The 14,340-nt window shown below is 39.2% G+C and overlaps 1 protein-coding gene across 1 annotated transcript in view; it reads right to left on the bottom strand.

Annotated features, from left to right (window-relative positions):
* Positions 1-14,340, bottom strand: part of snx25 (sorting nexin 25) — a 50,381-nt gene that overhangs the window by 12,799 nt on the left and 23,242 nt on the right. Inside the window, exons 6-10 of the mRNA XM_017473670.3 lie at positions 13,762-13,832; positions 11,128-11,318; positions 6,367-6,498; positions 4,039-4,314; positions 472-636 (exon numbers count right to left, since the gene is read on the bottom strand). Coding sequence (XP_017329159.1) covers positions 472-636; positions 4,039-4,314; positions 6,367-6,498; positions 11,128-11,318; positions 13,762-13,832 — 835 coding nt within the window. The remainder of the gene's footprint in view (positions 1-471; positions 637-4,038; positions 4,315-6,366; positions 6,499-11,127; positions 11,319-13,761; positions 13,833-14,340) is intronic.

Genomic DNA, 14,340 nt, shown 5'->3' with positions numbered 1-14,340 from the left:
CAAGACACACACACAAAAAAAAAACAGCAGAATAAAGCACAGTTGAATTCACAAAGATCCCAGAGTATGTCCTCTAGAAATGGACTTAGACAGAAAGCACATGTCTGCCTTTTCCAGGGGTGACTTTACAAGGGCACTTGTCACTTCCTGGCAGCACAGAGAAGAGTAGAACAAGAGTGGCTGTGCTGAAGATGAATGCTAATACTAACCTTGGGGTTAACAGGCACACAGTGAGGGTAAGATTAATAAATCCGGCTATAGGGACGTCAAGTCATTTGTTATTGAGGGCCAGAGGCAAGAATATATACATTTCCATAGACTGAGCAATGTACTCTATAACAATATTCTGTCTGCTAATAATAGAATTATAATCAAATCAGGAGCCTGGCTCTGTTATTTGCATGTACAATGGATCTTCTGTTCATTTGATAACCCGATTAAAATAAATAAATCTTTGTCCAATATTCACACCTTTTTGTCAGGTCTGGGTGCATTCTGTATGGAGCCCAGTGCTTGACGCTTGTAGTCCAGACCTTCGCAGAGTTGCCGGAGTTTGTTAGCAGCATAACTGGCCTGCTCGTTAATACCTTTAGTGCCCTCGTCCAGAGTCACCTCTCCCCCCTCCATGGTCTGACACTGCACACGCAAACACACACGGGCAGAATATTGAATCAATGCCAACAAGGAGCTGACAAACATTTATATTAACTTCCAATGTAGTCATGATGAAAAAGTGCACTGATAATCACATGACTGAAACTTGTCTTGCTAAATGTCATTGTAATGACGCAGGCAATGTCACTTCGTCCAAGGCAAAGTTCATATATGGAAGTGATGATCACTGATGTTTTACGATTATCTTTTGTAGCACCCTATGCATCACTTTTGGCCAACTTTGTTAAGTACATTGCAAAAAACATTACCGGTCAACAGCTTGGAGACAGCTGACTGAAATGTTTCTCATGATCTTAAAAACCTTTTGATCTGAAGGTGCATGCTTAAATGCTTGAAATCGGTGTTGTAGACAAAAACATAATTGTGCATACATGTTCATTTCTTTCGTTAGAAAACTAAACATTTTATTTGCAAAAATATATATATAAAAAAAATTTTTTTACGGATTTTGCTTGGAGCGAAATATTCCGAAAAGCAGCCAGTAAGTGTCCAGCGTACAGTAGGTGGGAACTCCTTTAATACTATTTAAAAAGCATCTTAGGGGGATTCCTCAAGATATTAGTTGAGAAAACGCCAAGAATACATATCTGAAAATTCTAGGAAAACCTTGTCAACTTTGAAGATGTTAAAATAATAAATTATTTTATAATTCCCATAGTTCCCTTTGTGTAATTCCAGAGTTTTGATGACTTTATTATTATTATTATTCTAAAATATGGAGAGAGAGAAAAAAATAAATAAAGAATGAGTGTGTCTAAACTTTTGACTGGTAGTGTACATTGCTTTTTTTCCCCATACATATAAACAATTTCTATACATTTTGCTTTCATTTAAAAATGTTTTACAAAGATCTAAAATATCAAAAAGCTCATGATTTAGAATCTTTAAACAGGATTTGCCTTGATGACAGCTTCTCATACTCTTGGCAGTCTAACCGTAAGCCTTTAGATCACGTCAAACACAAGGCCCGCTCAACATTTTCTGTAAAGCTGTTTTGTGACAATTTCCACTGTTAAAAGGGCTATACAAATTGTTGAATTTTCACATTATCCAGAATTCACCACAGATCAGCTATCCAGCCATCACCATCAGCTATCCAGCATAAACATCCAAAAGGGATGTTACTGTATATATGTCCACTCTGGTTTCCACTCTGGCTGGCTTGAGCGCAGTCTGAACGCGGGTTGAAATCGATGCCTGTGTTGATGTAAGTCAGACTTAAATCTAAAACAATTCAGAAGCACATTGTGTGTTGTGCTGTTAGTGGCATAATCAGAAATTTATTTTGGTGGGAAGAGTGACTTGTTAATCATTTAAAGCACAATCGACCATCAAACAATCTTTATATTATTAATAAGGTTTCCATTAATTAGCTTTATGACACTTCCACTGAAAATGATTAAAATAATATGTTCATAATATGGGAAAACTACATCAAATGCAATAACCCCTGGTCTACCTTTCTTTTGCAGATAACTCTAGCAGCTATTTTACCAACTCTCACCTCCGTATCTCTGTGCTTATAGTGTAGTTATCGGGCTAGTAACATTCGAACGGAAACAAGAACAAGGCATTACATCCAACTGGCTAATCCTGTTTCACATCACAGAGGCTGGCATCCAATAAAATGGGATTAAACAAAGGAATGCTTCTTATAAAGCAATATGATAAATGTTATTATTGTTGTATATAAAATATACATGAAATAAACGCGAGGGAGACCTAGTATGAGTAATATGTAATCTTATTGAGAATTCACTGGGCTGGTGGACTGAAAAAACGGATGTTCACCTAAGACATAACACACAGATAAGCAATGCGCAGGGGATAACAATACATGTATTTGATTAGTGCGGCAGGCCTCAGAGCGTAGGTGGGGTACGTCTGCACGCAGGCAGAAGGTCAACTAAGAGACACAGACAAACACACACAGAGACAGAGGCCTGGTGTGTAGGCAGAAAATAGAAATTATTCTGTTTCATGAAAAAACTATTATAGGGTAATGTACATGCAAGCACTATAAAAAAAGGAATGTAGAATAAACATAGAATTTACTCATAATGTAGAGATGGTGAGTTGGAAAGTGTTCTTTCTCTACGAAAATCCAGTCAGGATGCGACACAGACAAGGTCAGATTATTTTTAAAGAGGGAAACAAGACAAAATATATATTGCACCCGGAACTGCACCTGTGTGATAAGGGTCGCTCAACAGTGCCAATTGATGTACGTAATGGTGTTCTAGCACAGCTAACTCTAAACATATTGATGTCTGGGTCATCCTGACCCTAAGAAAACTGTAAAAATAGAAGAGCATCAGCTCTGGTTTTTTGGGACGTCTCAACGGTGGGGATCTCGTGTGGTGGAACAATAAACTTGGACACTTTGCTTCTTCTCACTCACGGCTGGTGTCTTATTTTCTTCCTCCAACTGGTTAAAATATGTGAGTATCTGTTTCTATGTTAAATATTAAGTGTTTTGGGGTAATAGGCAAAATTTGACCGTCATTATCTAATAGGGCATACACTAATAGTTTCTTATTTTTCTTATAGAAACCTCCCATTTGAATTTCAGACCTTATAGATTATTGGTGTTACTCGTTAAAATATACTAAATATGCATTTAAAAACAAATAATAAGTATAGACCTTGATTAAGGCCCTTCAGGGTCTCCCAGAATGCTGATGTGGCCTGGGAAGAATTTGAGTTTGACACCCCTGATTTAGATCAAAATTTAGGATTTTTTTTTTTTTTTTTTTTTTTAAAGAAAACAACAACAAAAAAAATCAGCCATGGTCAAACCTTTACCTCGTATTGTATGATTACATGGAAAATATTCCTATAAATACTAAATAATTACTACAGTGGAAGGGGTAATCTTTCACTTTTTATTTAGCAACAGTGAACCTTGCAAGACTCCAGGCCAGTGCTGTTCCTTTTCCTCTATGGGAAAAGAGCCAAAACTGCAGGTATAAATTAGCTATAATTTTATAGCAAGCTATAAATAACACTGCCATTTTATTTAATCCAAGCCAAACTCTGCTGAATGCAGGTTGCACAGGAACATGGGTAGCTGTGTGAATAGAAACTGGGGGGAAAATACACCTGGTCTATGTGATTTACTGAAAGCAATCAATAAAATTGGTCTCTTCACTGGATAGCAACGAATCTGCATCAAGGTTACTGAGATGCTCGTCACTGACATTAGAATTTTAGCCTCTTGGCCCATTATAGGATATGAAAAGCTGACAGTCACTTCATTGTTAAAAAGTGTTCAGGTTCTTGAAAGCAGTATGGTGTTTCGCTAATGTCAATCATTTAACCGTCAGTCTCTACTCATCTAGGTGTTATGATGCAAGTACTCACGCCATCATCTTTTTCCTCACTGCTGGACTGGGAGCTGCTTCTTTGCTCCTCCCGCTTGATAAGACGCTCATACAGGTCGCTCACAAGGAATGAGGGGTAATATCGCTCCTTCATTGTCTCGTAGACGTCACTCTGGATCTTGTGAAAGACATCCGTGCCTTTGTTGCCCACCAGAGTCTGCTGGATCTCCTTATACAGAGCTTTCTCCACTGGGATCTCCCGACTCTCTACAAAGAAGTTCTGGTAGATTTCGCCTACCAGCTGTGGTACCTCACTCTGTACGCAGAAAGAAAAAAGAAAGAAAAGGGGAAAAAAAAAAAAAAAAAAAGGACAATCTGACTCAGGAATTATTTAAAATGGCCTACATACCCAGTGCCAGAGTGTATCTGTTTTATGGAAACTGTGAATGTTCTTTTGACCTCTATAAACTATAATATACCAGTAGATGATTAAGCATTTTAGGTCTAGAGCTTCAGTACGTTCCATGGTGTTGAGGGGAAAAAATACTGAATAGATACATTAACTTAATATGCAGCTGCATTGAAATAAAATAAACAAACAATATTGTTTTTTTAACACAAAGTACTTCAATTAATTACGTTAAGAAATCACATTCAGCTAGACCAGAAACTAATTACACAGCCATATGGCTGTAGTTAAAACCTGCAAGCGCAACTTGCATTCCCAGTGAGACAGCACAGACCTCCACACAGAGTTAGCTAGCTCAGTGATTCTGAATTGTTTTCTAATTCTCTGAACTTGGACAATAGTGACTGGCTATAAAGAAAATGAATGGCTGCGTAAATGAAGACCAGCTAATGGTTCAGTGCTCATACTCCGTCAGTCACATATTTCGGGGCCAAAGATGTGGAGTGATGCTTTGGGGCCACAAAACTGAATCAAATCATGACTGGTTGATTCCACTGCCATCGTATTAACCGGATGTGGACTGCCTTCTGTCCGGCTCATGAAACCTAAGCAGTGGGTGAGTTAGCTTGGCAGTATGCTGAAATGATCATTTTTCTTGGATTTAACCTTTTACTTTCAAACTCCACTTCAAACATTTTATTTATAAACACAAAGCTAATTTAGAACAAGCAGGTTATATGTCACAGAACAAGGGAAGTACTGTTGGTACACTACGATAAAGAACACGTACAGGACAATGTGAGGTAAGGAATCATTGAGACTGGACAAATTTTAATGGTTGCACACTAATAGTGCTTTATAGGATTCCAGAATTATTTATAAGGTAATTGTTATTAAGATGAGTGATAATGATGGCTTTGCGGTTAGCACATTTGCCTCACACCTCCGGGGTTGGGGGTTCAAAATCCCACCTCTGGCCTTGTGTGTGCGGTTTGCATGTTCTCCCCGTGCCGGGTACTCCGGTTTCCTCCTCCAGTCCAAAGACTTGCGTTGTAGGCTGATTGGCATTTCCAAATTATTATCCTGCCCAGGGTGTCCCCTTGCTTGTAGGAGCTGGTACCTTCTTTGGGGTTATAACAGCTTCCAATCTTCTGGAAAGGCTTTCAAGATTTTGGAGCGTACCTATGGGGATTTGCACCCACTGAGCAACACAAGCTTTAGTGAGGTCTGGCACTGAGATCAAGTGAGAATGTCACATTTCAAATTCATCACAAATGTGTTCAGTGGGGTTGAAGTAAGGGCTCAACTTTGGCAAACCATGTTTTCATAGTGCTTGCTTTGTGCACAGGGGAACGGTCATGCCGGAACAGTTTTGGGTTCCCTGAGTTCCAGTGAAGGAAAGTCTTAATGCTACATCATACAGCGGACATATAGTACATCATATCCTTCCCTCCGCCCCGTTTTACAAGGTCTCTCTGGACACAAAACCTTTCAATCAATAATGATTAAAATGACCTGATGAACACTGATGTGCCAGAACACAGTGAACTCTCATTATGCAGTGTTTTTATGCTCTGGCGCTGCTTCCCCCGACAACATTACCCTGCATTATTTACTCGCATAGGCATGTAATCATATGAGTTCATATGATTGCAATCCAGGAGGCCAGATCTGTATGTTTGCAGCAAAAATTCAGCACAATTCGGTAGAGTAGGAAAAAAAAAAATTCAAACAAAAGTACCCTGTTCAAATTTTGAACGCCTCCAGCGCGTTCGAAAAAGGCTACCCAGGCCAACTTGTGCTCATCATATGATAGTGTTAACAAATCACAAGAAAGTTCTGCATTCAGAAATGAAGGCTGATCAGCTGTTCAGTAATTAACTCCCTTAAGAGTTCAAACTACAAGCAAATATTCTCCTTGTTTCAAAAAGCCTTAAGAAGGTGCATATTGTCTCTCACCTTGTTAGCACTTTTGAGTATCTCTACCAGCTCCCAAAAACTGACGAGGGCTCTCTTATCCACACGCTCCATATACACACGGAAATGCTCCCTGAACACAGCGTTAGACATGATCTCCTCAAACTGAAGAATCTGTGTGAGAAAAGAAGAAATTCTAAGTGACAAAGGATCAGCGCGCACACACACACACACATATATACATATATATACGCACACGCACGCACACACACGCACACACACGCACGCACGCACACACACGCACACACACGCACACACACACAAGTGCATTCATATATTATATGAATCTGTAATCGGATTTAAAACTGATGCAGGTGTAGTCTAGTTTGGACTACACCTATGGTCTACCACTATGACCCTGGAAACACAAGGGGAAAAAACACACCCAGAGCACGGCAAAATAAGTGATTTTTCATTTACAAATTAGAACAAGCAGCAGCAAGTTGCAGAACTTGCCTTTTTACAACTTCTGAATTTCTACAGTTTCACTTAAGTTCATAACCAGATGCCCTGTGAACCTTTCTTAAAAGCTTTATATCTAATGTGACTGAGTAAGCTAGCTAAATTATCTTTACAAACAACTTTATCAAATCAGAGAACTGTTGTTTATAGTTGACAATGGCCACCTAACAATATTTTGATCATATTATCTTTATGTATTTCGGGTTTGTTACATTCCAGAAAAGTCCGAAGAGATCACTGAACATGTTATCAGATCTACTACGAAGCTTTCCACAAGATTTCAGACTATGCCTATGGGGATTTGTGCCCATTCAGCAACACAAGCATTAGTGAGGTCTGGCAATGATGTGAAGTGAGACAGTCTCACTTGAAATTCATCACAAATGTATTCAGTGGGGTTCAAGTAAGGGTTCAGGCCACTCGAGTTCTTCCACATAAGCCTTGGCAACCATGTCTTCATGGAGCTCGCTTTGTGCACAGGGGAACTGTCATGCTGGAACAGGTTTGGGTTCCCTTAGTTCCATATACTGTCTGTACATATACATATACTGGACATATACTGTCTGTAAGATATAAAAAAATTCCCTCCAGGATTTTGCGATCGGAGAAAATAATGCAAAAGGCAAGCAAACTCCGCAATATTCAGAGGAACTTGCAATTTTCTAAAATTACTGCAGATTTGGGCCAGGACAAGTCATATGACCATCACAACACGCATTCAGTCAAAGCCTTCTTCGATTCACGTGTGCCAAACATGAGTGTAGCTAAAAGATCTCGTTTACCAACAAACATCACTGCAAAGTCCGTGCAAAATAAGTTTATGCAATTGCAAATACACCAGTTCAAGTAGTTTTCCGCAGGGGGGAAAAAAAAAGCACCAAAAAAAATTCTAAATTGCATCGCATATTTTGAAAAACGCCGCAGCAAAGTCACCAATTGCAGCATTTTTGGCTGCAACAATCAACAAAAATAAATAAATTAATGAAGTACACGAAATCCTGTATGGACTGATAAAAGCCGTTTCAGGCCAGTTTGTAGAGAAATATGATGGAAATATAGTTTTATTTTGGAATACAGTGTTTAGATCGGAAATTAAGAAAATAAAAAGCTCCTACTCGCAGGAGGTTCTACCCACACCCCCCAACCCCCCTCCCCCTCATCCATCCGTAACACATTCATCCATTTTCTATACCGCTTATACTACAGGGTCTCAGGGAACCTGGAGCCTATCCCAGGGAGCATCGGGCACAAGGCGGGGTACACCCTGGACAGGGTGCCAATCCATCGCAGTGCACAAATCACACTCACCACGGACACATTGGACATGCCAATCAGCCTACCATGCGTGTTTTTGGCCTGGTGGAGGAAACCAGAGTACCCGGAGGAAACCCCCATAGCACGGGGAGAACATGCAAGCTTCACACACACAGGGCAGTGGCGGGCATCAAACCCCCAACCCTGGAGGCGTGAGGCGAACAGTCAGGCTTTAACAGATAGCTTAACTGAGCAGTCTTAAGTATGCAGTAACACTCCTGCTGTGAATTAAAATCATGCAGTGCTGATGATGATCTAAGTAGATATCTCTATAATCACCACTAGGAATGCAGTGTAACTGTGAGAGTCTAGACTCCTAGTGATTACACAATGAGGGTCGGGAAGATTTTGTAGTGGTATTAGCATAATACAAAAGGCTGCTGTACAGCTGAATTTTAGACAATTAGTTATCACACAAATTTGTAGCCATTCCTGATACCTGGCACATTGGCTGGATGAAGGTTTTCATTATTACCAACAGATTCTAGTAAATCTACTATTATAGTGAGCTCTGATAAAAAAAAAGGACAGACACTGTTAGTTGAGGCTGAGAACTTGATTTCATATCTGCTGAGCCTAAAAGTATGCAATAACCTGTCAAATTGACCTCTGACAATCCCCAAGTACAATGTGAATGGACAGCACATGAAGGGATCTATGAAATTTAGTGCTCAGAGACAGGCAGAGACAAATCTGTGTGAGCTATTTTACTTTGCTCTGATAAGAACACCATGTTCTGTAATACCATTAAGTGCAGAGCAAGGTTCTATTACAGTACGTTCCTCTCTGAGAAAGGTGATTAGACAGAAGAAGGAACAAAGGAGCAATGAAATAGCGGTGGAGAGAAACTGCAGATAAAGACAGCGGCATTATTCATTTCATATTCAATCATTCATTATTATGGTGTGCGTGTGTGTGTAACTGGTTGAATATATTTTTGCAAAAAGAATTCAGGGCGGCAAAATGTGGCACTAGATCACTTTTCTTTTCTATGAGTGAGCATTGCCTGCAGTTTTTAATGCGACAGAAGAAACATAGCCTCAAAAAACTATCAGCACAACATGAGAGGAGGAGAAATTAGAAAATGTTCAGCAAAATCAAGTCGACAGCATGTGTGTGATCGTTAATTATGAAGCACCAGGTCTGCAGCTGAATTTTGAAAACACTCCTCAAATTCAATCATTCATATTTTGGGAGGAAATGTCATCATTCTCAAAGCCCTATCTAGTGCAATTATGCAGAATATAGAATGCCATTTGAGATTCAGACATGTGACTCCATGTTATCGGGTAAGTATTGCACTTGCAGTCCTGGGAAAAAGAACATACCCACTCCTTCAATTCTATGTTTTTATTGGCCACGGCCTAAATAATAAAGTGTGTGGTTCTCACCAAATTCTATAAACAAAAATATGACTTCAGGTCACAACAAAAATACACAACAGATTTCAATATGTAGTCATTTATTCCCAAAAAGTAAACCAACATTCAGAAGGCAGGTGGGGAAAAACAAGTACATCCTTCCTACTTCCACAATCAATAAGGGGCGTAACTAATTAAATGCTAAAGATTAGTTAATCAAGAAGTGTGAGTACCTCAATAAAAGCAGAACTTTCGGCAGATTGGTGTTCTGGAGCACTCAGGTGTGTGTCTACTTCATGCCAAGAAGAAAGGACATCAGACATGACCTCAGAGAAGCAACTGTTGCTGCTAATCAATCTGAAAAGGGTTATAAGTCCATCTCCAAACAATTTGAAATACACTATTTTATTCACCATTCAGTGAGAAGGATTTTTTTATTATTATTATTATAAATGGAGAGCCTTCAAGACCGTTGCCAGGAGTTTTCCCCCAAGAGTAGGCATCCAAGCAATTTCAGTCCAAGACCATTTAATGCCAAGAGATGTAAAGAAAAACCCATGAGCTACATCATGTGACCTACAGGCCTCTGTAAGCACATTAAATGTTTAGGTTCATGACAGCACAGTCAGAATAAGACTGAACAAACATGTCTTTCATGGAAAGGTGGCTAGGAAAAGCCCATTCTCTCCGAAAAGAATATGGCAGCATGACTCCAGTTCGCAAAACTGCATCTGAACAAACCACCACATTTCTGGAAGAATATCCTTTGGCCTGATGAGACCAAGATGGAGATGTTTGGTCACAGCACCAGCAGCTTGGTGAAAACCAAACAAAGCGCATCACCATAAACACCTCATGCCAACTGTCAAGCATGGTGGAGCAGCCACATGATCTGGGAAAATTGCAGTCATCGAGACAATGATGACCTCCACTTTATACCTGAATATTCTTGAGCCAGTGATGCCTGACATGTTTCACACAGAACCTGGGCCTGAGATGGTCATCTGACTCAAAACCAAACTAAAAGACGTGCCTTCACTTTTCAGTACCAATTCCTTCTCCTAGACATTTTTGCTATGTGTGTTTTCAGCATATGATCCCCTTTTTGTGTGTGTGTGTGTGTGTGTGTGGGTGTGTGTGGGTGTGTGTGCGCATTTTGCTTCGCAGGCCTGCCCTAATGAACTTATCCATGTGCTCGTGCATAAACAAGTCTACAGTGCAAGAGCTGCTCCGGTGTTGTGTACGCGTAATTGAATGCCACTCTTATTCATAACTTCTAAACCGCTCATTTATCTCAGTTCTTCGTAATGCGTGCACTGAGGAAACGGACATCGCAATAACAGTAAAAATGAAATTAATTGTGCAGCCTACTGAGGAAATGCAGCAGCACTATTGCACATTTTAACTTGAAATAAAATATGCCTGGTTTCATTTAAAAATTCCTTTTTTTTTTTTAAATCATGCACATCACTTGTCAACTCTCAAGAGAAACTCCTCCTACTTTCATGGGCAGTGACAGGAAACAGACATGACATGGTTAGTCCTGGGATTGGATTTGTTTGAATGGTGTGAGCTTTGCTGATAGGTTGAGCACTGTTCTCCTCACCTTCTGGCCCTGTGGCCCGTCTCCCTCGTCTTGGTTCCCATCTTCCTGCTGCTCATAGTTGGGACCCCCCAGCAACCGGATCCTCTTCTCACACTGCTTCTTAGCCACTGTGAGCTGGTTAATATAGCGCTTCATATTCCGAGCTCGTAGCAAGTCCGCCTTCATAGCAGCCGTCTCCTTCCCTTTACTATCTGTAGAGGTATTTATAAAAAAAAATAATAATAAAAAAAATAAAAATAAAATAAAATTTAAAAAAAGGGATAAAGAAAGCACCAGACACAAAAGCGAGATAAGGAGAACGATGTCACTGATGAGCCGTTAATCAAATTCAAAATGCTTTTCAAATATTACAGCAAAGAACGCCACTTATGTTATATTTTATAAGTACTGTGAACCAAAAAGCTATATATGGTCCACATCATCATGTGTTTTGCTTCAGAAATGCAGGTGCAGAAATCCAGCTGCGATAAGCCTAAAAGCACCAGCAGTGCAGAAAAAATGAGCAGTCACTGAGTACAGACATCATCTCAGCATGCTCTTTTGGGTATCGGAGACAAAGGCAAAGCACGAAGAAGAAATAAAATGTAAAAAAAAAAAAGGGGGGGGGTGGAGGGGGGGCTTCATTTTCACATTCTCTGCATGATTCAACAGAAGGCGACGCTCTGACAGGCCTGTATGAACAGTTATTGATTGACCTATTACTGATGTCTGGAGCTGTCAGGTGTGCGGGAAAGCAAAAAAAAGAGAACTTCATGAGAGGAACCGAAAAACCTTTACAGCGTTTACAATTCAGGCTTATTACTCATTCATTACACGGCTCGTTGATTTCTTTATGCAGAATATCCTTTTTACACAAAGTTACCGTAATGAGTAGAATCATTTCACAGTAAATGTCACTCTTTCTGGAATATAGACAAGCAGTGCTCTATATATCTGGCTATCTATATAATGATGTACTAGTGTGTTTATGAAACACTGTAGGCCATCTAACCTTTTACAGAACAAGTTACACGTTATATGCTATATCGAATCTCAACCTGTCTGCACAAGGCCAACATGTACAGCTATAGTTTACATAATTCACACAAGCAGCATTTAGGATTTCACTATCTATACATTCCATAAGAGTTAAATAGCAGTTTGTACAGAAATACATTGACTGCAACGTAAGAAAATAACCAAGATACTCATCAAAACACAAAAGTAGGCCTGTCAGTGAAAGACATTTAGCTGTAGAGCAGTTGCTCCTTTTTATGGACTACAGAATAATTGGATGAGCATGCATTAAATGTCATTTCTATCCGGTTACATTTAACGAACGAGACAATTACTGGCCTGTCCGTTGCCTGAATGAAGTGCAATACCTTTGCTATAGTGACTGCTGCTACGCAGATGACATGCTCACCTGTGTAAAAGGTCACTTACATCAGACAGGGCTCAAAATATAAATCTCTCAATGATCTAAAAACAAACCAACGATCAAATGTGTGGATTGATTTTAGATCATTTTGGTAAAAGTAAACTCTCTTTTCTGAAGCAACAGCGCTGGAGTGAAACTGATCCAATTGCTATTGGTTTTGGAGGACTGAAGAGAACAGTAAACAAAAGGTTATGCATGGTGTGTGGCAGCCTGGGAAAACCCATCAGAAAGCTTGCTTGAATGGAAATAGGTTTTTAGGCATGTACCTCAACCAGTTTAGCATTTTAAAGTCTGCTTACCCTCAAAAAGTTTAGAATTTGCTTTTAAATGGGAAAAATTTTAATTCATTCCAATTCCACTGAAACAGAACACTGCTTGCCACAAATCATTAACTATATATTTAACTAGCATTAATTGAATATACTATAAATGACATACAGAATTTTTGATTATCATTTTGATATTTTAATCAATTTATTATAGAATTAACTCTTTTCCTATCATACACATTGCATAAGTCTCTGTCTCGCCACCGGATATAAAAGTCACTTGCGGATTTTAAATGGTTAAATTTAAATCCTATTCCGTTGGCTAAATTTCCTATAGTTTTATTAGGTCAGTTATACCTTATAAAACTTCTGCTGTCGTATGTACATCAAGTGTAAGCACTCTTTTTTTTCTACATTTTTGACAGTTAGTATATGACTGAACTGAATATCAGTTTTTCATTTCATATTTAACCCTGAGATAAGTGAATTTTACCATCACGTGACCTTGGTGACACGCCAAACCATATGGTTAGGCTTCAATCTCGGCCATATGCCCAATGCTCAATTCATTTCTATTCACTCTCTGAATTTCTAACAACCATCCTACCTTTTCACACTCCGTTGTAGTTTTCGTTGGCTTAGCTTTTTTGATTCTGAATATCAGCTTATATCAGTTGTGCTACAGCACAACAGCTAACCATCCAATTACTTGATCAAATCATGACATTCGCTGTGTGAGGAAAGCACCCTTAACTAGAAAGGTTTCAGACATTATCGTTAGGCACAATGATTGAATTTATGGCTCCATAATATGGTCACTGAATGTCCAAGTCTGCTATTAACATTTTGAAAACATTCTCACACTTGTAGAAGAGTAGATTGTTCTTTCAAAGACAAGTGCATAATGATTATCTCACGTACAAAGTGAGTGGATGGCAGGCTTACCTTTTTGTTTCTTGAGCTGGGGGATGCTGCTGATAGTGGTGGCCTGAATAATCTCCACAACTATCTGATACCTGGTAGGGTTCAAAGAAGTGCAAATTAGTGCTTAATCGGCTTCCTAACAAGACAGCACTGTTTTATTTTAAGCACAGTTATATTAAAAGCAGCCTTAATTAACCAATCAACTGGGAAGAGAGATCCAATTCTCAACAATTCAGGAAATGGGCTATTGTGATTTTCGATCGTCTCATGAATTTCTTGAAGAACTTAGCAGAAGGAATCTTGATATTCCACTGTGTGTATCGCACTGCTCGTCTGTGTTCGCCACATACAATTCCACTTTCTAGTTTGAAACTGTTACTAAAGCGTCAGCGACATCAACGGACATGGCAAACGATACAATTTTTAATGAATAAAACCTTTGCCTTGAAATATGAAAGCCCGCCAGAAGATGATGAAAAAGAATACACATTGGCCTACAAAGTGAGTGTGGCTTCTTCGGGATTTGTTTTTGCTAGGAGAGAAAAATATTTGGTCGTACAGAATGAAATGTCAGATACTCGATATTCGTTTCTTGTTTAT

The sequence above is a fragment of the Ictalurus punctatus genome, chromosome 8 (genome assembly GCF_001660625.3).
Source record: "Ictalurus punctatus breed USDA103 chromosome 8, Coco_2.0, whole genome shotgun sequence".
Lineage (NCBI taxonomy): Eukaryota > Metazoa > Chordata > Actinopteri > Siluriformes > Ictaluridae > Ictalurus > Ictalurus punctatus.
The sequence above is the reverse complement of the archived record's forward strand: the minus strand, read 5'-3'. Positions and strand labels throughout refer to the sequence as shown.